The sequence below is a fragment of the Anopheles aquasalis genome, chromosome 2 (genome assembly GCF_943734665.1).
Source record: "Anopheles aquasalis chromosome 2, idAnoAquaMG_Q_19, whole genome shotgun sequence".
In the NCBI taxonomy this organism is placed as follows: Eukaryota; Metazoa; Arthropoda; class Insecta; order Diptera; family Culicidae; genus Anopheles; species Anopheles aquasalis.
The window spans coordinates 57,973,147-57,995,646 of record NC_064877.1 but is presented as its reverse complement, the minus strand read 5'-3'; the positions used below and the strand labels follow the sequence as shown (position 1 = coordinate 57,995,646).

The 22,500-nt window shown below is 48.8% G+C and overlaps 1 protein-coding gene across 2 annotated transcripts in view; it reads right to left on the bottom strand.

The window, feature by feature from the left end:
• Positions 1–22,500, bottom strand: part of LOC126571789 (discoidin domain-containing receptor 2) — a 229,819-nt gene that overhangs the window by 96,910 nt on the left and 110,409 nt on the right. For both annotated transcript variants that reach the window (XM_050230594.1, XM_050230592.1), the window contains exon 4: positions 3,817–3,922. In XM_050230594.1, coding sequence (XP_050086551.1) covers positions 3,817–3,922 — 106 coding nt within the window. The remainder of the gene's footprint in view (positions 1–3,816; positions 3,923–22,500) is intronic.

The following is a 22,500-nucleotide window of genomic DNA, read 5'->3' as shown; positions in this document are numbered from 1 at the left end:
CACATTTCATTCCGCGGACGGGGCCCTAAAATGAACACTCGAGAAGATCCCGAACGAACAAAAATGTGTCGTCCTCGGTCGAGTGTACTCGAGTGTGCTTGACTGGGACTCTCGCCTAACTAGTGTGGATCCACGCTGCTGCTGCTGCTGCTGCTGGAAACTATGCTCCATATTGATTTATGAACCGTCACCAGCCCAGGCCACCAGCCCGAGCTAAAGGCCATCATCATCGTCAGCATCGGTGCGCTGTCGAAAGAAATTGACTGGCCCTTGATGGCCATTTCCCATTTGGCGCTACGCTGTGGCGCTCGGTGCCTTTCCCAAAGGGCTTTCCCACCAACGACTGACTGGCTGGTTAAGGTGGCCGTCGAGCTCGAAAAGGACGATGAGCAGGCAGAAAATCCGCCGCAATCATCGCGGACGTCAATCTGTTGCTAGTTTTATGAGCACTTCATGAAAGTGTTCGTGACGTACGACCGTTGTGCTGGCGCTGGTGGCGCACACATTGTTTGGGTGAGCTTCTTGCGAGAAAGGAAATGCTTAAAACAAATAGCTCGGTAGATTAGGCAAGACAGCCACTGCTACTGTCGCTCGTGGTTATTCTGCTCCTGTTGTACTCTACACCTGGTGGGTTCCGATCGAATGAAATTTTTGGGGAACAAACGCCAGAAATGGAGACGACACCTTTGAAAGCGAAAAGAAAACAATCAATCCATCCGACATGCAAATGCCACTGCTACTACTACCACTATTTGAACCGTCGTCATCCACTTCATGGCTCCATCAGGCCAGGATGGGAGGAAACCAGACCGAATGAATGAAGACATAAACGTCCGATTTGACAGAAAGCTATGAAGCTCCCACGGTACCGCGTGACGGCGCACACGGTGGTGAAAGGAAACAAAATGGACGCGACGAGATGACCTGCTCCGTACGTCTCCTCGCTTTCTGTGACCAGAAACTGGTGGCCACACTCACACTAGAAGGGTAACAATGACCGCGGGTGATGGTTTGGCAAAGAATTGGGAAAAAGAGATTGGCTGCGTGACAGCGGAGCGATCCGTTCGTTCGTTCCCGATTACACCCTGGATTCGGATTTCGATTCCCTATGGTGGCCACCCTGGCCAGACGTTTGTTTGTGCGTTCGGGGCACAATAACTGGTGGCACGCGTGGCACAAAAGCATACCGGGAGGGGAAGGAAAACAATAACCTCAAATGAAACCTGCCACGGCATTGGCATGGCCTGGTGGTGCTTACAAGAGCAATCATAAATGGTTGATGAAGAAGACGGGGCGAAAACATCCTCTGGAGAAGGAGGGCCAGGAGGAGGAACGGGATTGGAAATGGAACACACAAGCCACAGCAACAACAACAATAAAGCACAGGAATTGCGCAGCAACGTCACTGTGTGTGCATGGTGTGGCCATCAAAAGCGACCACCGGGGGCATACAGAACCGAAATGAAAAGCCACCACAGCAGCACCATCAATCGCGTGGTACCTGCGAAGGAGCTGGAAGGAGCGACCTTAGTAACCCTCCGAGGAACCCTCCGGAAATGCTCTTAGGAGCGGAGCGGAGTGGGTGAGAGCGGGGATCCCCCCCCCCCCCCCCCCCCGCATACACAGGATCGACCAAACGATCAAACACGAAATGGTTGCCGTTTTACGATATGTTGTAAAAATCGGTCGAACCTTTATTGAATGTATAGGCGGCCGTTGGCGTTGCGTTGGGTAACGGCACAAGAAAACACTTTCCGGCCGTAAATACCCTTCGTGTGATTACACGGCAGCGAAGGCTAAGACGCTTCCACTGGCTATGTGTGCTGGCAAGTGTGATTGGTGGTCGTACGATGATTGAAGGTTTTGAATTATGGAACCGCCGGATGGACAATTGGCTGACCGCTGCACTAATAGAACCATCTGCCATTCTGTGCGCCCAGGAGTTGGTTGAGTGATTAGCCATATGTCAAACGATGTGCGAGTGTTAGCAGTTGGTTAAGTGTGGGAATCTGCTGTGCTGGGCACTTCCAAGAAATCAACATTTACAGAAAAAAGAAAAATGTGTTTTAATTTTGCGTACCACTTGAGTGATGCGAGCGGCGAGAGGGGAATTATTCACCAGGGTAAAGTGAATTCCCTAGATTGACTGTCAAACGAGCTGCGTAAACCCTAGGAGCTACTGAGCAAATTATATTCCATCAGAATCAATCTTGTTATCCCCCCAACCCGGCCCCAAAACATTCCTCTTCTCTTTAGCTTTGCTTGTGAATTCGAAAACACCCTCCCTGTAATTTGATTGAGTAACAAATGGAGCTCATTTTTCTGCCACAAGCACACAAATCGGCCTCGAATGCTGGAAGCACGTGCCACCCTACCAAACACATACACAGCGTGAGCGTGCGTACACGATTACTAGAAATTGGAAACCGCTTATCGGCTAAACACACGGGGTGGGGGGGGGGGGGGGGGTGAGAACCCATACCACCATCGCTAGTATCGCTTAAGCGTAAGGCGTTTAGCAACAAAAATACAATTAACTTTTAATCTGTCGCAACCCACGCGTAGGCTACCGGTGCGTCCATCCATTAGTGTCGTGTTTATTTAATTTAAATCACGCACAATCACCGATCACGACCGCACGCGAGGACTGGCAACCTGACAGTTCCGGTCACCACTAACCAGGATACTGCATACCATCATCGCCACCAACCGCTCCCCCGAAAGGTGCTGCAAAACCATCGATAATCCATCGATTTACAGAGAAACAAAAAAAAAATTGCCTGGCTACCAGGCACAGGACGAGCCGATAATCCGGTTGCCATTTTCGCAGTCACGTTAGGTGTCCAGTGAACCCCCTGGCCGGGTTTGGAGATAGAGGCCAGCCCATAGTTATCAGTCTGTTACGGAGAAAGTGGGAAAATGATTTTCTTCCATTGTTGTCGCGATGACGCGACATTTGACGCCATCCTTCAGGACATCAACAACACAACCGGTAAACGGTGGCGGTCTCTGTGTGTAAACATGCTTGTTGCGGCTTCGACACGTTGTCCTGCGGCACCCACAAACCACCAGCTAGTGGTCAAATATTAAGAGAAAATGGCGGAAATTGTGCCACGGCAAATGCTCGCTTGTTTCCGTTCCGTTGCATTCACCCTCGTGTTGCTGGCAGGTTTTAGGTGTCTGGCTGGCTATGTTTGTGTATCAGCACATATACACATGCCAGAGACGGTGGGCGAAAAAGGGGGCGAAGGAAAATACAAATAGTGATTTTTCATTTTAAATGAGAGCAATTTGTTATCCCTGATGAGGATAATGTAGATTTGTTATTCCGGGGCTGCTCCAAGATGCTACACCGAGCACACATACACCGGTACGTGCACCAGCACCAGCACCAGTGCGACGAGGGCCATTTGTTGCTGGATCCTTGGATGGACATGTCCAAGGTGGGCCCCCGGGGGTCGCGGCCACATGCAACTCGCTGAGCTTGCTCGCTCGCTGAAAAGCAAACGAATGGGACGATTGGGTTTGCTCACACGCTGTCAGCCACGGCTTGCTGGCCACGGATTGGTAGACGGCAACGGAAGAAACGGTAGCCGGAACTGTGAAAGGAGTCCGAGGACGAGAACCGTACGGAGCGCAAGATTACACCGTTGCACCTTTGGCACCCGGGAGATGAGATCCAGCGCCCGAGAGAGCTCGAAAAGCTATTACTTTTTAATGAAAATTCTTTGTTTATTCGCACGGCTCCGTCGGTCGGTCGGCCGTGTTGCTGTTTGTTATTGTGGGAAAAAAAGGCAGAGGGCCGAGCAAACTTACCGTGCGTGCTGTGGGCCAACGTTGCCAATGTCGTGCGCCGAACTGGCCGTTATCTGTGAGTCGTTGATCGCGAACGATTGCATGCCGAGTGGGTTTTTGCATTTTTCTGTAATAAAAGGCGCAGAAAAGTGTAAGTATTAGTAACGCATCAGCATATCATTTGATATCGACATTTGACATAAAGAACAATATAATGTATCAAGAACGCTGAAATTGACGAGTAAAACCGTTTTTTTCTTATCCTTATCGATACCATGTTGGTGTATTAAAGTTCAATATTGAGTTTTTAGCAAACCTATGTAGTTGTTTTAGGAATTCTACCCTTAATTTTGAAATCATCAATTCAAAAAAATAAACAATGCGCATGGAATAGAAATTGGACTCCATTGGGTTGCTACCAAAAAAAAAAACTACCGGCCTTAATTATGGTCCTGGAAAACCGCGACCACCATACTGATATCAAACGTTACCTATTCAAAACACTAAAGCTTTTTTGACTGAATTTATTTTTTATTGATTTCAGAGACAAAATTGTTTAAAAATAATCAACATTTCAGATTCTATTCAGTTTAGCTCAATGTGGCCACCTTTCGACATGATTATACCCTTCAAATGGTCCAAAACCAGATTGCATATTTCATAAACACTTTTTTGATTCGTATAAAATAATCCTCCATAAATTAATGATATTTATGCTTCGTTAGATAAAGTCTTATTTATAACAAAGTTGTTTGTCTGTGGAGATCTTATCGATCCTTGTTCCAATCAAATATTTAATACTACAAAAAACATCTGTCTATAACTAATAGCTTTTTTAAATTGATCAAAACATTTAAGATGTTTGTAAAATTAATCAAATATCTCCCCGAAATGGGATGCAAGATTGCACATTTTTCAAATGAATGCAACAACATTTTAATCGATTCCCTCGTGACCTCATAAAACCGAAAAACCGACCACCAACACCACCAAACAGCCAAAGGCAGTCCGTCCGTTGTGAAGGACGTGGTCGCGGTTTTCCAGGACCATAATTAAGGCATAACTTAAACGCCCCAACCATATTTCCACCACCGTGGCCAAGAGCGCCAAGAGTTAAATTGCATCCCCGGCATGATGGTGCTCCATACACCGACCACAGTCTTGAGATGAACGTCTCCTAGCGCCCACACATATGAGAGAGAGAGGGTAGGAAATGAGTTTCTGACTACCGCGCGTCCAGTGTGGCGCGATTACTCTTCTCCGCGGGCGAAACCTTCCCCTTTGCACCCTTCAACCATGAACCCCTATTTCGTCAGCGAGTTACAGCCTCCTAAAAGGCGCACACATCCACATAAACGCACGGTGTCTGGGTGTGTATTCGGTTGCAAATTTATGCCTCTCCGCGGTCGTCATAAATTTCCGACCACTTTTAGAATGGTCTTGGGTCCCTTCTTCGCCATCGTCTTTGGTCGTTTTCCTCCTAAGGCAGACCGCTGACGGCCCAGTCTAACGGCCAAGAGTCATGAATCTCACACATGGCCTCTTTCGCTACATTCTTCCGTCGTCATGGTGAGTTCTATGGCGGCTCTTCGGGGCAACTGTGGACAGGATAGAGTCATAGTGAGGAGCGGTAGTAGATTAACCGAATATTCTCTCTCTGTGCCCCCGGGAGATAGTTGCAGCCAGCAGCCGCCCTTTCGACAGATCATCTCATGCGTACCGCGAATTTGGAGCGAACATTCTAAGCCCGCGCCAAGCCACACGCTTTACCGCAACCAAGGGAGAGGAGGCCGAGAACCGAGACCGAGACTCCCCAAAAACTAGCCAAATTATTATTGCCATCATGTCTCGGGGGGGAGTTAGGAGCAAGGGTGGGCGATTAATCGGCATCAAGTGATCCGATCCGGCCGAAACTTTCGCATCTCATCATCCTCTGGGATAGCGGCGTAGAAGAGGACACTTGACTCGCTCCCAGCACAATCCAATCGGAAAAGTGCGGACCAACGGCGGCTACGATAATCCCATGTGTTCGGTTCGATTAAATTCTATCTCGATCCAGCACCACCATCGCACCAAGGAGACGCCGGATCATCCCGGATCTGGCCAGCCGAAATCTCCGAACGCCGGCACTCCACCAAGGGGCCGAAACTTTGGCCCACGAACAACTTTTCTAATCACTAATTGATTGGATGATTAAAGTATCGTCCGGACGGATGGAACGATTGTCTAGGAAGGCGAAGTTGGAGCTGGTGTTTTCCGCGAATGTTGCCGAATAATTGAACACTTTAGCAGCGACGCAAAATGCGGCAAAATGAGCGATTACTTATTTATCTTCGCCGTTCAAACTGTTGCTGGGCCCTGGGTGGAAGATTGTTTGTTAGTTGGAGTTTCGGGTGGTTCGTGGACGCTTATAACTCATCGTAAACCGCATTTATAGAAGCTTCACAGGATTTGTTGAGTTATATTTTGGGATAAATTGATAAAGTTGTTTGGGAATTTCAGGGCATTTTTTGAGGGCCTTCTGCATCGAAATAACTCATTAAAGTGACTTCTCTTTGAGCTCGCTCGTCTGAAAAGAAATCATTGCAATCAGACACCCTTAACCCTTAACCGGGTGCGACTTGATTTGACTTTTCCTTTCAAAGATCCGTCCTAAAGCCTTTCCTTTCGTCCAACCAATCCTAATTATCGGTCCGTTTCTATGGAGACACTCCGTGTTCTCCGAGGGAAATCTCTTGAAATTGGATCCACCACCACGATGATGACGATGACGACGTCCACGACGATGGTTCCACGGTCTAGCGCACCAGATTGTCTGGCCAAGCAACATGATCCTACGGATATAGCCGGATATCTAGGCGTATCTTCCAGAAAAATAAAATCAAATGCCCATTCTGACATTCAAATGTCACTCAGTGCTCGATTCGTCATCATTAAAATCAAATTGTCATCAGCGCGGCAACGTTATAGCTACCGCAGGCTCCACGCGACGTAGTTCACCGGCTGTCGAAGGATGAGTTGAAACCGGAGCCACACAATCCGTTCGTCCGCCTCGTATTCCCTTCTGGTAGAACACAAATGCCAGAAGCAGTAGAAGCACCGAGACCGAGGCGACGTCATCAATGAAGTGCCACTAAATGTCGCTCACGAATTGCAGGATGAAGCTACATGACCAAGCGCGCGCGCTCGCACCCCCTCACCGTGCCCTAATGCAAGAGTAATGACTTAACGGCTGTGTATCCGTCCGACCGAACGTTCCTGCTCGATTTCCGGCTCGATTTTCCATTGCTATCGTGCTGTTGTGGCTACCGGGGAGGGAAATAATGAAATCGATTGGGCTGTACAGACCCTCCTCGGCACCCATGAGGTACAAACATACGCGACCTGTCAAAGGTGGAGGTGGACAGGTCACCGTGGGTCATCGTGAAACATCAACATCGGGAACATGCCGCCGTCTGATGCGCGCGTGATGGTGTCTCGCGATTGTTTCAGTGCTAGGGACCTCCACAACCATTGGTCCATCACCACCATAATCATCATCATTATGATCCGCTTCCGGGGTGCCGTAGGGGTGCACATAAATGTGTTCCGTCCCCAAACCAGTTCCCGAGTTGGCTCGAGCCCAGGAGTCCACCAGCGGAACCAATCACTCACCAGGACCCAGTATAAACAAAGGAAAGGAAAAAAAGGATCGAAACAGAGAGCTAATCAGATTAAAATATTATTGATTTTCCAATTTCAACCATGGACGAAGAGGCGAAGAACGGGGTGAGCATAAATGGTGAAAGGGGGTGGGAAAAAACGTTTCCACCCCCCACCACCCCATAAGCAAATCAAAGAACTGTTCTACGACCCACACGTTTGATTGTATGTGAGAATGAATTGTCTGTATGTCAATAACGTATCCTTTAATCAACTATCCACCATCACAAACACAAACACATACGCCAGTGATGGGTTTGTTTGCTGAATGTAGTCTCACCTCGGTATTCGCCCGGGACGGTATCATAACGGTCCAACAACATCGATCATAATTTGAAAGGTAAATTCCCGCACAGTCCCGCGATGTGAGGTTATGAATTCTTTATACTCTCCGCAACAGCAGCACCTCCACCACCAGTAATGGCCGTGGAGTAGTTGAGGCTGACAGGTCCAATCGGACCAGAGTAGCGGTGACAGTAAAGTGCTGTGTGCATTAAGCGATGCATTACGAATTGCTTCTGTCGCCTCCAACCTCCCCCAAAAAAAACAAAAAAACAAAACAGGTAGCCCTCAGTCGTCGTCGTCGTTCGCGTGAATCTTTGATTCCGTTTTATCTTTTGCGGCACAAACAAAACAGCAAAAGTGCTGCACCTGGGCGCGAGGGTTCTGCAAAACAGACCAACATAAACAGAATGGCCGGAAGTGGAGCACGTACACGCTGACGCGATTCGAGATTGCTCCACCAAGGGCACCATCCATCCAATCAAACGGTACCGACGAGGCCAACCGTCTGCTGACGATCGACAGCAAACGATGGCGAGATGGCGAGATGTGCGCGGGCTACCTGGGGCCTACTATTACACTGACAAACAGTACGGAGACCAAAGGCAGTATAAATTTGTAAATAAGTAATCGCGTGTCTAAATAAAATATGTATTTTTATTATCCTCGCTCATGCGCCCTCCTCGACCTGGCGACCAGGCGACCAGGCTCTTCCGCATTCTGTTCTGTTGCTGTTGCTCGTCGCTCGTTTGTACGAGGTGGAGTTGTGACCATGTGTGTCAGGGGCGGGAAGGAGTATGTGCCCTCCTGGCGTTGCCCAGGATCACTCGTTCGCTCTTCGTTCGTTTATATTTCGTTTTTACGTCCGCTCAGGTGCGCCTAGGCGCTCAGGCCACGTCCTACCAGTACCGCACCGTTCTTTGACCATTCTTTTGGGTCTAAGGAGTTGGATTCCCACGTAATCACCGGGAGTCAACAAACACATACCAACAGGATCTTTACGGAGGCCACCTTAGGTAGACGAAGAACAAAACACAACAACACCGGGCAAAAGGTTTTATGCTTTTCATGGTCGGTCCTTCCGTGGTATGTATTTCAAGAAAAACACAATTCACCATTCCGTGGAAGTGGAAGTGGACGGTTTTTCGAAGATTCCAGGATAACAGCACACAGCTCAACTCAAATGGCCCCCGACGAACTGAGGCGAGTAAAACATTCATCAATAATAAATTGATTTTCCCCCCTTTCGCTTCGCCGGCTGGCGGACAATACAAAAAAAAACCACTCGTGAGGAGAAGAGGCCCCGGGCATTCACCGGAGGCATCATCCCTTTCAAGGTAAGGGTGGGGATTCACGTTTTGGGGGTGGATAAATTATTCAAAGGATTCCTTCCGTGCTTCCTCGAGATACTACTGGATACGAGAAGGAGCATAAGAAAGTCCTGGGAACAAAAAGACGTGAAGCACTGTGACGTAAAGACGACGACGACGACGACGACGTGAAGCACTGCACGATCTGCAAACATCAAACGCAGGATTTAGACGCGTCGCTCGTTGCGCTCCCTGGAATCACTGGCCGTGGACGAGGGTTTGGAATGGACCAGGCCATGTGAGATGTGTCCATGATGCTACCATTGGGACCCCTGAAGGCCCGGTCGTTGCGGTGTGTCAATCCTAATGCCACCAACGGATGGAGTTTTAATGGTCTCCACTGGGCACCATAAACGGGACCAGCATGTCCATCGAGCCCACGTAAAAGGAGCCAGCGAGGGGTCAGTTAGAGACCTGGGGAAGTCTGGTATGTCTTGGAGAGTTATGTGTACTGCTGCCCCCCCCCCCCCCCCTCCCTTTTGTAGGTGATAATAAAATTGCATGACGACGGTTCTTTTTCGTTTCGCAGTAACCCATCATAAAGGAGTTTGTCATTCCCATGTCTCTGTCCGGGTGGAGGTACTACGACTCTACGACATTCCATCAGACGCATGTCACGCGCTACTCCTCCTCCTCCTCCAGGGGACGACAATTCCGACATCGTTTTCCTTTTGAATTCACTCTTGCTGGCTCCTTGAGGGTTGAGAAGGGCAGGCACTATCCTGTCGGTAGTCGAGTTGAGTAAATAAAAATATTAAATTATCTTCCTCCAAGGGGCCCCAAAAACATGCATTCGCTTCGGAAGAGAACAGTTTTGGGAAAAACAGATTTTCACAGACGATCCTGAATAAGGAAGGAATACCGAGCACGAGCGTAGCGGACGTAGACCTGTGGGACTTTGTTTACGGATATGAATTTTACAGAAGATTAATTCCGGGTACCCATGTTTGGACACATACAGAGCACACGCTCTCGTGTCGTCGATGATGTGGCGCAATATTTGGGGTCAAGATGGGCGAAACCTTTCCGGAGCAAAAGGTCAAACTGGAACTGGGTCCACCGCCTGCTGGTTGTGGAACTGGGTTCGTCGATTGCTACGCACAATGCGAGAAGGTCAACAATCAACAGACCATATACGCACGTGTCTGTATGTGTATTGGAATACATTTGCTAACCTTTTTCGTGAGGATCCTCCCATGAGTTGTTTGTTTTGTTGCCTTTTTGGGGGGAAGGCAATTCCTGCAGGACATGGAATTTAAATGTAGTCGAAGGAGCGTAGAAGGAAGGTTTAAAGGGATTCTCGCGACATCCTCAGGTCACCATAAAAGAGCTTTAACGTAATGTACGATAAGGTGTTCCAACCATGTTGGATAAACTCAACGATTTCAAGGATCTTTTGTCGCTTCGTCACGTCATCTATATCCCGGTGTTCTTCCAATCCAATGCCCCCGGTTAGCCTGCAACTGAGTCAATGTCAAAAGTTGCATTAATCATCCTTATTCAACCACAACTGTACTAGCACAACCACAGCCCACCACCGCCAATTACGGCCATTGTTTTCGGTAATTTGTGCCGCCGCATCTCTGCAGTAGCATCCAATGCCAGTGCCAGTGTGCCAATCAATGCTGTGGTATTCGCTACATCCTGCAGCAAGTCGACCTCCGTACCGGGGGATAACCTTGCAAACATTACACAGTGAACCGTGGAACACCGTCCCACGAGCATCCGATGGTTCCGAAAGTCTCCAAACTCCTGGACGCCGAGTGAACGGACTGGACTTGTATTTGAACTATTGGTTTTCTGCAACGTTGCACCTAAATGCACCGTTGTCCGTTCGAACAAACAGCAATCCCTGGGCCCGTGGGAAACAAGTTAAGTCCTGGCCAGAGTGACACACTGCTACACCGAAAGGCGAACGATGACGTTGGTCCGCCACGTCGCCATATTTGACGTGGAGAAAGTTGAAACTCTGTTGTCCGAGGCCGAGTTCGAGACTGACGGGGGTGCTGCTGGTGCTGTTTACTCAGGATCCCAATTTTGTGGTCCCAGTGTACACAGGACATTATCATTTGTAGCAAAATGTTCCACCGGTGCACCGAACCGGTGTGCACGCCGATTCTTTGCGATGCAAGTCTCGTCCTTCTCGTCGTCGCCGTCAACGTTCCATCGTGAGCTCCGGTCGTATGCAGGCAACTGGTGTGTGTAAAGACATATTTGACATGTTTATAAGATTGTTACGAAAACATTATCTTGACCGTTTGCACTGGACCCTAGGGTGGTCCCAGGTGTTCTGTTGAGGTGAGCAAGTAATGTAGGTAACAAACAAGCAGCGCTACGTTGATGAGCCCGGTCCCGGTCGTCGATTTGAGTCGAAACGCAATTGTGCTTGGACAACTCTGGGTTTTCGGAGTTGATGTGGCCACATCCCAAATATGCGAGTGCCTGGCACTGTGTGATGGGGATGATGGTAGGTATTGCTGTGGCCTCTGTGGGCCCCGGTATGCAGCTGGTCAGCAGAACTCGGTCAGCAGTTTAGTGCAAACCTCGGCCACTGCTGTGCTGTGATGTGGCGGCCCACGAGTGTTCCGAGAACCGCCACCGATGCCGTATTGGCACAAAGTTCTCTTCATACCTCCTTCCCCCTCCAAAAAACCTCTCGAAACGGACCTCATGTGGTTTCGTGCGGTTTTCGGTGCAACAAAATGGTGAGATGTGTTGGGTTCGGTCGTTGCCGTGTAGTACGTGCTGCAATTTGAACAACGGCCACCGGGCGCTTTTCTGTGGCGCTCGGTCGCTCCCACGACCACACCACACTACACCACAGCACACACGTATCGCCACGACGATCTCGGGAATGCAAAAATGGGGCTCAACATTGTTAATGGAAACATTAGACTCGGTGCAAAATGTGCACCTGTGCCACGTTCTGATATGATGGCGGCTTTTTGCATGGAGGACGCTCGTTCTGGAATTCGTGGCTTGCAGAGAGCAGTTCGCGGCAGCAGCAGCAGCTGCTGCTGAGCATACTAATTATGGTGAGCTGTAGGAAAATGGGGGTTGTTTTTGAATGTGTAATATTATATATTTTTATAGAGAATCGATGCCCTGGCAATATGTAAGTATTGAAGAGGAACTTCCAGAAATTACTACAGCGGATTCCATCCCAATGGATGGTTCCAGTTGGTGGTTCCAGAAGCCAGAAATATTAACATCAAGGTCTTCTTCATCCAAGCTGTAGCTATAAATGAATATTTTTAGACGAAACTCCGGTTTCCGAACGACCAGCAGACTCTATCTGCTATCTTGGCGCAATTTAGCGAGCCAGCTAAACCACGGAAACAATGGAGGAAATTAAGCGTAGCTCTAGCCACACAAGAAGGAAACAAAGCATCCTCCTGTAGCTGGTTCTGCTGGTACCACTACCACTACTCCCCCACTACTGCACCCATCAGAAAACACACATTTCGTCGACCGGGACATCGTGTGCAGGGACGAACGGGAAATTCGATACCAAGAAGCATTTCCCTCCGGTAACACACCACCATATTGTCGGTTCTGCCTCGGTGCACCAAATTGCGGTCAGATTTATGATTAGTTTTTTTTCTTTCTTCTCGTCCACCGACTAGCCCCGTCTCTCTCGCCTCGCAGTGGAGCAACTCAATTGATTACTTTCAGCCCAAGACCGACAGTCAATTTGGGGTCCATTTTCTGGGTCAATTTGTTTCTCTCCCGATCAGATTGGCGGTCGTCAATTGGATGGTCTATACTCCCCGGGGAATGGTTGGGGTGGGGTTTTGGTGAAAGGGAAATTAACCGGATATGGGTGCCAGGATTGGTAGTCCGTAATGGATGTCAAATCGTGCGTTAATTTCGATATCGGACTCCCGGTTAGGTATTCAGGAGGAGATGATCAGTGTACTGCGCATTATCCAGGAGCACAACACGTGTGTGAAAGGAAATTCCTTAACCGTAGTAGCAGCAATAGCGAAAATATTGTACTCTTCTCTTCTGCTAGCCCTATTACCACTCTGCGGTATATGAGAAACATTTCTTTATCATAAAAACTTTATCATATCTGATCCAAGAGCTTCTTCACCATCTTTTTATCGGATTTTAAAACCAAAGATCAAAGCGCGGATGCAACTCGCGCGCGGCTATACCTTCGACACTGAAAGGCGGACGAATAGTTTGGCAAAAGTATTTCCGAGTAGCTACACTACAGTGCTAGTGCTCTAATGAAATACAACCCCTAGTGCACTGCCAAAGTGTACTACCTAGCGCACCAAAGGACGATGCCTGTGTATGAAGTCACCAGAAGCTTGATTCGATTACAGGCCCGTGCTTTGTTCCTAGTAAAGGTTCTCCAGCCGCCGCTTGATGTTTTGTGGCGTTGCGCGCAATCTTCCAAAAGTCAGTGCCAGACGTACACTCTAACCACCCCTTTTTAAACCCCGAAAATAGCAACCACAGTCCTTTGTTCTTTCTCTCTCTCTCACCGGCTGACTGGCTGGCTGGCCGCGAAAGATGATGATTATGCTTTCGGTGCCGCGAGCGTTCGAGCAAACCTCGTTTTGGCCGCCCAGATTTACTACCGAAAATCTGCGTGCACCGTGCACTCGCTTTCCACCAAAACCACAAAACCCCTGGCCCGAAAGTAATATTCACTTGCGGCCAAGTTTGATCCTTCTACACGGTGCCCGGAACCAGGCACCCAGGGCCGCCATTTGGCCAACTTTCTGGAGATTGCGTTACGCGAGGAAAATTGATTCGGAGTTCGGGGTGGAGCCGGTTTCCAACTTTTCACTCGCTTCTCGCTCTTCACCAGGTGTGTTCAGCGTTCACTTTTTGCTGACGGCTCGCTTACCAAACAGCCGGCACCTGAGAGAAGTGCGACGACCTTGGATGGTGCAAAGGAAGGAAGGAACAGTGGCCACAACCGCGGGGGGGGGGGGGGGACTGAGGAAATCATTATGCAAATCATGCTCTTGCTCAATCCAACCACCGAACACCAGCACCAGCAGGTTGGATGTTAAAAGTTTGATTGATTTACACTATCGCTTCAACAGGCAGCAGCAGCAGCGGCGGCTGCTGCTTCTTGGAGTTCATCAACTGGCTCGCTACTAACTTTAACTTGCTCCGCTCAGTGCCTTGATCGACCGGCGGCCTTTCTATTATTGTTATTCTAGGCGTAAAGCGACCGGCCGGTGGCACTCTTCAAGAATCCGTTACAATGAAGAAGATCTCCCCCGGGTAGATCGTCGACTTTATAGCAGCTCCCGAGTAACGGACACCACGCCGCCAACGAACGGCGAGAAGTCGCGCTGCGTGGTTGTCGCGAAACATTAAAAGAGGAGGGAGCGAGCGAAAAAAAGCGAAACAAAAAATAATAAAACGAACGAACCCCGATCCGCGGAACCCCCGAAAAACTGATTAAGTTGACGGCAGCAGCAAAGAGAGAGCAACTGCAGAGAGCACGGGAAGGTTCGGTGGTGGTGGTGGTGGCCGGATAAACATAAGCGTATTATGAAACCGCAATTTGCATACATAATTGCTCCCGCACTAATTTGCATAACCATAACAGTGCGACCAGGGGATGAGCACGACCATCTCGTGCGAGGGACGGATGGCAGTGAGTGGGTGCTGCTGCTGCGGGCCACCATTGTTTTGCTCAGGATTTTCCTCCTATTTTTTTTTTGTCCGCCTTCTTGTGTTCTGTTCTGTTCGTTGTTCCCTCAAGCTCAAGCGTCGACAAGCTGGTCGTGGCGGTGATGGACCCAAGCGAATAGAGAACATCCCCCCTTTTCCCCATCAACCCGCGGGGGGATGAAAAACGAAAAAAATAACAAAACAGCGAGGCGTGCCGATGTTTATGATGATGATGATGATGATGATGCTGATGAGCATCATCCACTTTCGCGACGCTGCTTAATAGAACAGCTTTCGAGAGAGAGATGGAGACTGGGATGGAGGCGCATCACTTTAGGTCCTTAACTGTGCATTCACAAAGTGCCGCGAACAAGCATCTCTCCTCGGCATGTTCCTCGCACACACGACCAGAGAGCACGCGGGCTAATTCCTGCTGGAATGCAAATGCACGACGACGATTTGTCGTGCTCGACGAACACGAAAAAGAATTTCGAAAAAGCATGGCAAAGAAGCGAGAAGAAGTGGCTCGCTGGCCGCGAAACTATCTTCCTGCAGCAGCACACGACGTTGTCGTTTGTGACTCTGTGTGCGCGATTAGTGTTCACATGACCATAAACGTCTGCTTATGAATGTAATCCCTAATTAGCCGAAATTTATGCTCCTCGACTCCACGACTCTCCTCTTCTTCTGCTTGAAGCAAGCATCCGTGTCGTGTCGTGTTTCGTGACGCCAAGGTGTGTCAGAGCTCTCCCATGTGTGCGTTTTTCTTTCGCATTCTTCTCGCATCAATTAGTGATTCGAACGAAATCGATCAGGACGGACTCTGATTCTGTCGATCATTAGGGCAAACAACGGGGCTTTTTTTTTGGGGAGCAAGCTCGGTTCAGAGAGTTTCCGGTTGATATTGATTCCGCTCGAATCGATGCTGCTACGGATCATTAATTACCGCAGCAGTGCCAGCGTTCACCCAGGTCGGGGTTAAGGTCAGCGTTTTTGTTTTTGTTTTCCTCGATCTGGATCCATCCAATGCTCACCTCGCGCTGCTCCACATGTGAGATCTATTTCTGATACCAAAATCTGTTACAATTCCGGTGGATAGTTAGATTCACCAGAGCCACCAGAGCGGTAGCAACATTAAATGTTTATCGAAAATGAATGGCGATAGCATATCGGCCTCGGTCATTGCGATGCGAATGTAAACCAACCTTCCCCCAAAATGCGGACAGTACGATTAATGGAACAGAAACCAATAAAATGGAGCGCAGATCCTAGAGAGACCCCCCCTAGAGTTCGTTTATAAAATGGTCCAAATGGTGTGTTTATTAAATTTGGCGCTTCATCGCGCGATTCGTTATTGCTGATCTAATCAACAAGCGCTAGTGTGGCGATGCGGATGGCCGCACAGATTCATTTTATTCCCGAAAATGCACCACACTCCTCCCTTCGTTTTTGGCGAGGAAGGATGATCTATGGTTATGACACCGTTCGCTTTGGGACACTTGCCTCCTGTTCCTCTTCGATAAAACGGGATAGAATTGCATTCGTTTGAATGTAGGACGGAACGTGTGTTAGTATGCAACGTAACCAACTCCAACAAACGCTTATTGATAGAATATATCACTTAGAGGATGCGAACGAACTCGGAGCGCTTTAGCGCCCTGGAAGAAGGTTAGAAATATTCGCTTATAAGCTCGATCCAACTCTGCTGTCTGTCCATGTTTCATGCCACAGCTTTAAGACCTGATCACACAACACACACGGTACACTTTTGCGCGACTACGGCGAACGGAGAACGGATCTTTTATTGAACGCCACCATCACGGCGTGATTTATTATTATTTCGCTCGACGGGCATGAATTATGCTGGGCGCCACTACTGCTACGACAACGACAGAGAGAGCGAGGAAGAGACCCTAGAACCATCCAGTGCACAACCTTTCGAACTCCTTCTGCTTCTTCTAGCTGACCGGTTCTTTTGGTGATTTTTCCCCCGAAAGGTCTCGGAAAGGCGAGTTCCTCCAAAAAGCGGGCCAAAGCTACTTTCTGGTACCAGGATAAGCTTCAATAAGTTGTGGTGTTGGTCAGGGGGGAGATGGTGGTTTGCAAGAAGCAATGTTGCAGGTCTGACCTCTCTCAGTGTCCCGAGCGATGGAAGTTCATTTTCAGCGGAGCGGAACTCCTCGCACGCTCGCTCGCTTCTTCCTCTGCGTCCAGAAGGGATAACGATTTGAAAGTTGCAAGGAGTCGGTTCGCCACGAGTTATTGCCTCTCGCGAAGCACCCCGAAAGAGGACCGGAGTGCAGCAGCCTGCACTTTTATGATCATCCTGCTGCTGCTGCTGCTGCTGCTGCGCGTTGAAAAGTTCCCGGGACCAAGGATCCCATTTTTCATAAAAGCGCGAGAGCAGTAGAGTTACAGAATGATAATAAGGAAGCACTACGTGAACTTCATCTTCTGCGGCCCTTTCTCCATCCCAGGAGCTATACATTTTCGTTCCGCGCTAAATGTGATCTCTAAACGCTCTCGGAAAATGGTGGTTGGCCGTTTAGATGATCCTGAACAGTTCACTCCTTGCCACGCTCTGCATTTTTGTTGCTCCAAAAGCGGGACGTGGGGTGGGAAATTTATTCAAAATCCAAATTGAATCCTGTCCACCGATGGTGGGTTATGAATTTTAAAATTTAATCGAATCCACTCAGCAGCGCATTCTCCGAACCGACAAACACCATAGGGCAATATTTTTCTGGGAGTATTTTTGTAAAATCAAACACCCATTCCCCAACCGCTTAAGGGCTACGGCATCCCATTATTGGTTGCCGTTGTTCGAAGGGAGTCAAAAATTGAGCCAACAACCGAGAAACTTCCCTTTTGACTTGGATAGCGACGATAACGATAGAAGGTCATCGTATCGAGCTCTGGTAATCCTTCCCCGCCGACCCCCGGAGGCTATGTGCTCAGCCGAAGCGCTATCGTTAGTCGCCGTTCGCCGGTTTTGCATTCAATCCTCGCCCCCTCTGCCCCACCCTGCCTGCTAGATAAGCTTAGACGTTCAGCTTAGAGGTTTTTGTTGATTTTTGTCGAATTTGTTGCCGCAAGGGTTCGGTTTCGTTTGCAATTTATCTACGCAGCTTGTTTGTTAGAGACAAGGTCTTCGGGGCGGGCATTTGATGGTTGGTTCCATCAAATTACAATCGATAGGCCGGTGGCATGAAAACATTTGCCGGTGAACAAAACCGGGGGGCGTTCTAAATGAAGGCTAAATCAATCTAAGCAGCAAGGGGCCGGACCCCAAACCGGGGTGCACCGCAAGACGGTAAGCTCCTGAAGGGTGTATAAGGTACATCAAGGATTTATACGATGTCTCGTCGCTGTCGTTGCTGTCGACGGTGCTGCTGGTTCTAAATAATGAGCCGCCCAGGGCATGGCTTTTGCGAAAAGTATTCACCCCGTTTGGTGGTATATCGCGTTACTGGCCGAGGTTTGTCTAGAGTTTGCGAAGAAGCGGAAAAGTTACCAACAACTTGGAAGAATTCTAGAAGCCCATAATTCATTCCGTCTCGAGCGTCTCGCGAAAGTTGTTGAGTTACTCGCCGCTCGCGATAGGTTTATTGTCATGGCGTGGCCTTCATTTGCAAAATTGTAAAGGTATGTGAAGGAGATTAGACATTGCTGACTCGGTTCGTAATGCTGCTGGCATTAGTTTAATCAATAATCGGTCGCAGCCGTTGTGTAATCTGAAAGAAGGATTTCTTTTTACGATCACATCTTTATTGCATAAATACACTCCTACATGCTGTGCTGTCTGTGAGTAATCATAAAACAATATAAAGCAGCAACCTCTGGCAACAAAACACGGCCACATATTTTTGGAACTTTGTTGTACCTTGTCCTTCGATAAACATTCCTCATGATGAACGCTTTTCCCGAAGAAAGCAGCAAACAAAAAAAAGAATTCAAAAAGCCCTGTCGTATACTTCACCGGAATGTTGCCAGAAATATCTTAGGCAGCCATGCAGCAGCACAGCATCAGTGATCCTCGTGATCACGGCCGGGCCATACAGAGAAAAAAAATCCCCGATTACATCGCTCAGGAACGCGTATAATTTCGGCTGCCCACCTGGATGCTCCTGTGGAGCTTCTTTGCTCCACATACTTTCGCAAAAAAAAGCGCAAAGGAAAAATTGAGGCCCCAAAAAAAAAGGAACGAGGTCCCTTTTCCTCCTGCCCACCTGAGGGTATACCGTGAGGTATTTTTATTTTGCAAACCGCCACCTCTTACACCCACTACACGGGGGCGCCAGAAGGGTGGTGGGTGGCGCTCTGCTAGCTAACAAAATTTAATAAGAATTTCTTTGCGAACGGACCTCACGAACCGCGGTTGGGTGGGTTTTTCGGTCGCGTTCTTTGCGAGCACGCGGGGCCGGAAGAAATTTGGCCGAAGAATTTTAATATTTCTCCTAGCGCCCAGGCCAGGCTTGGCCTCGGCCTCGGTCTCAACCTCGATTATCCTCATCTGACCGAAATGCTTTTGCTGGGGCGATGATTTTGCGCCCCCAACCCCCCCCCCCCCCCCCCCCCCCCAGGTGATCAACATGTTTTAGCATCATTCCACTCTTCTCCGTGTTACGGCATTTTGCAGCCAGAAAACCGGTGCTATGCTTACGCTTTCTATGCTATGCTCTGCTCACTAGTATCAGTAGTTTTTGTGCACAAAACTTGAAGCTTCTATGCATTCAAATTAATAGAAAAGCGGATTTTCACCGGCTGTTAGCGGGTGAAATCCCTTTTTTTCATTTACCTTTCGACGAACACTCGCGCGGAATGTAAAATTTAAATCCTTTTTGCAGCCATGAAGACTGCAGCAGCACTCGGGCACACATACACTGGTCACACACTACTCCGGTCACACAGTTCAACCGTTGCACCGTTTTAATGATTCAATTGCAGCAATATGCAAATATCTCGCAATCGTGAGGCCACTTTACCAGCCACTCCAGTATGTGTGCGGGCGCTCCAGGTTCCCAGGGAGTTGCTAGGGAATTTTCAATTAACTTCCTCCACCTCACATGCGCGCTCTCTATTTGTTCGCTTTCGAGATACATCAACTCGCCCAAAACTCACTGAATGTTGAACCCAAAAAACCTGAACACGAATTCGATCGAACCGCAGCGCGCGAATCGTCCACGTTCTCGTCGTTGTCGCCGTTGTCGTTGTCGTGCGGTTCGCGTTTGGCGGAAGTCACCAAAGGTCGGCTCGTGACATAAAATATTGATTTTCTCCTTTGACGGGCCCTGTGGGACCCTCGGTCACTACTAACTGACTGACGTGAGCATGGTGGTGGTCACGGTGCAGGGCGTACCTTTCGGCGATCGGAATGAGGTCAAATGTCACCGGAGCGCAACGTGAAAGCATCGCTGGTGATGGTGCTGGTGCTGCATGCGCGATTTTCGAATTTGCACTGCAATAGCAACATCGGCAGCAGGCAAGTAATGTGGCACAACATAAACGCCCTGATGGCCTACAGGGTGCGCCAACCGGTCCTTATCGTGATGTGCGCGACCGCGTACAGATCGCAACCCGTAACCGTCACGATGTTCACACTCTCGTTGCACGCCTGGGAGCATAGAATGCTGCTGCTCCGGTACTATTACGCATGCTGCACCCGCACTACATCCGCATAAATAATGTGGTAGCCGTGTGTATGCGTGTGCATATTCGCACCACATTTATCACCATTTAGGGGGTGGCAAAGTGTACCAGCCAAAAATATAGGAACCATTTGGTGCAACGCTACATCAACTGGAAATTTGACCGAATTCGATTGAAGTGAGAGAAAGAGAGAGAGAGAGCGAGAGCGAGTGCTGTACATTACGGTGCTTGCTATAACGGTCGCTCGACGCCACGAAACGATGATTGGCGAAAGATAAAAATCTATCCTCCAATCTTTTCCGATATTGATAAATCCAATTATTGGAAAGCGCCCTGGAATGAAAGAAAAAAACACCCAAAGGCAAAAGGGGCAACCGGAGCTGAAAGGCACGAACTTTACGTATCAAACAGCGTTCCTCTCCTTCTGCCGAGTCGAGAACCAAGCCCTGAGTTCAAGCTGAGCTGAGAAATGCTATAAAAATATTATAAACGTGCTCAGTTTTATTGAACCAGTTGCCTCTTTCCGATTCCCTCGCACCGGCCGGCCACCGGGGCTTTAGCTCATTGAAATTCCTCTCGCATCGATGAGTAAAAAGCATTTCCATCATCATGCTGCCGCTGCCACGCTATACACCGCCGCCTCCCTTCGGACAGTGCCCAACACTCTAGCTGAGGCTCCCAGTTTCTGATTCAGAGTTTGTCAAAAAGTGATATCATGCTAAGTGCTGGCGGGAGTGGCGGACAAGGGAGTGAAGTACACAAATAGCCAGCATAAGTTATTCCAAGTGGCACCAACCCTTTTCGAGCAGGTTAGTTGTAAATATGCTTCGTGCTCCGTGTCTTGTTTATCCTGAACTGGGCGAGAGCTTTTACCCAAACTACCGCTGATAGTCGCCGGACGGCCGGTCGGTCGCTCGATGGAGAGATAAGAAGGTATCGCCCCAAAAGTGTGTAACTCTCCGAAAGGATTATAAAAAAAGGGGTTTACCTGGCGATGGACTCGATGATGGTTGGTAGCCTTAAAGCGCAAAGGGATAGCGTGATGCCCGAGGAATAATCAATATTGATCCCAGGGAGCAGTTCCCTCTGCGCAGGAAGTCCTACAAAAAGGCATCTTCTGACCTTCCCCTTTTTTATATGGGATACATAAATACAAATTCCGGAGCTACAAAACACAGTAATCGATACCTGCAAGGGAACATCTAGTTCGAATCCAGAAGGGTCGCACTTGTACACGAAATCGGAAAAAAGAAAATTCAAAAGAAAACCACAAAAACCATCATTCCAGCCGTGTTGCCAGGATCGATGGCTCGCTAGACGCCCCCCCCCCCCCTCGTTTACTGATTATGTCTTTGACCGCACCTTCGGTACACCAGCCAGGGCCGAAAAGTGGAAGCAAGAAGCAGAAGAAGAAGATGGGCAACCGTTAAAACATCACGCGGGGAATCCCGAGGAAATTGAAATAAATGATTCATATTAGATGACACTTGACCGGTATCGGACATAATTCAAGCCACAAGAACGAACGAAGGAAGGGGTTCTGCGAGGTTGCCGAACCCTGGTGGTACTACCTGCCTGGAAGGATCCCGAACGCGAACAGGAAGGGTGGTGCGTCCGGCGGAGAGAGGTACTATTGCCATTTTTCTTCCGGACCTGTGTGGCCCTTCTTCTAGGGTTTGTAATGTTTTGATCCCATTCTTATGGCCCATTCCTTCGCCATTCGCCATTTGTCAATTACGTGATTTATCGGTCGCCATTGGAAGTTAAAAAGCCAGAAGACGATGACAAGGTTCTGGAGGAGGAGGAGGAGGCAAAGAGGAGGAGATGGCAAATCGATTAGTGGGGTGAGGGTTTATGTTGAATTGAAGCAACGCGGTTGGTCCGTATTTCCGTCGCCATGCAACGTGTGAGATTGTGCCGGATGCATGTATTGTGCTCTAGTTGTTCAGAGTTATGGCATCAGTTGTGGTGTGACACAGGCTTATAACTACGTCATGTATTTACACGTGGGTCTATCTTGCTCTTTGGAATATGATATTCAATATCACATTGTATA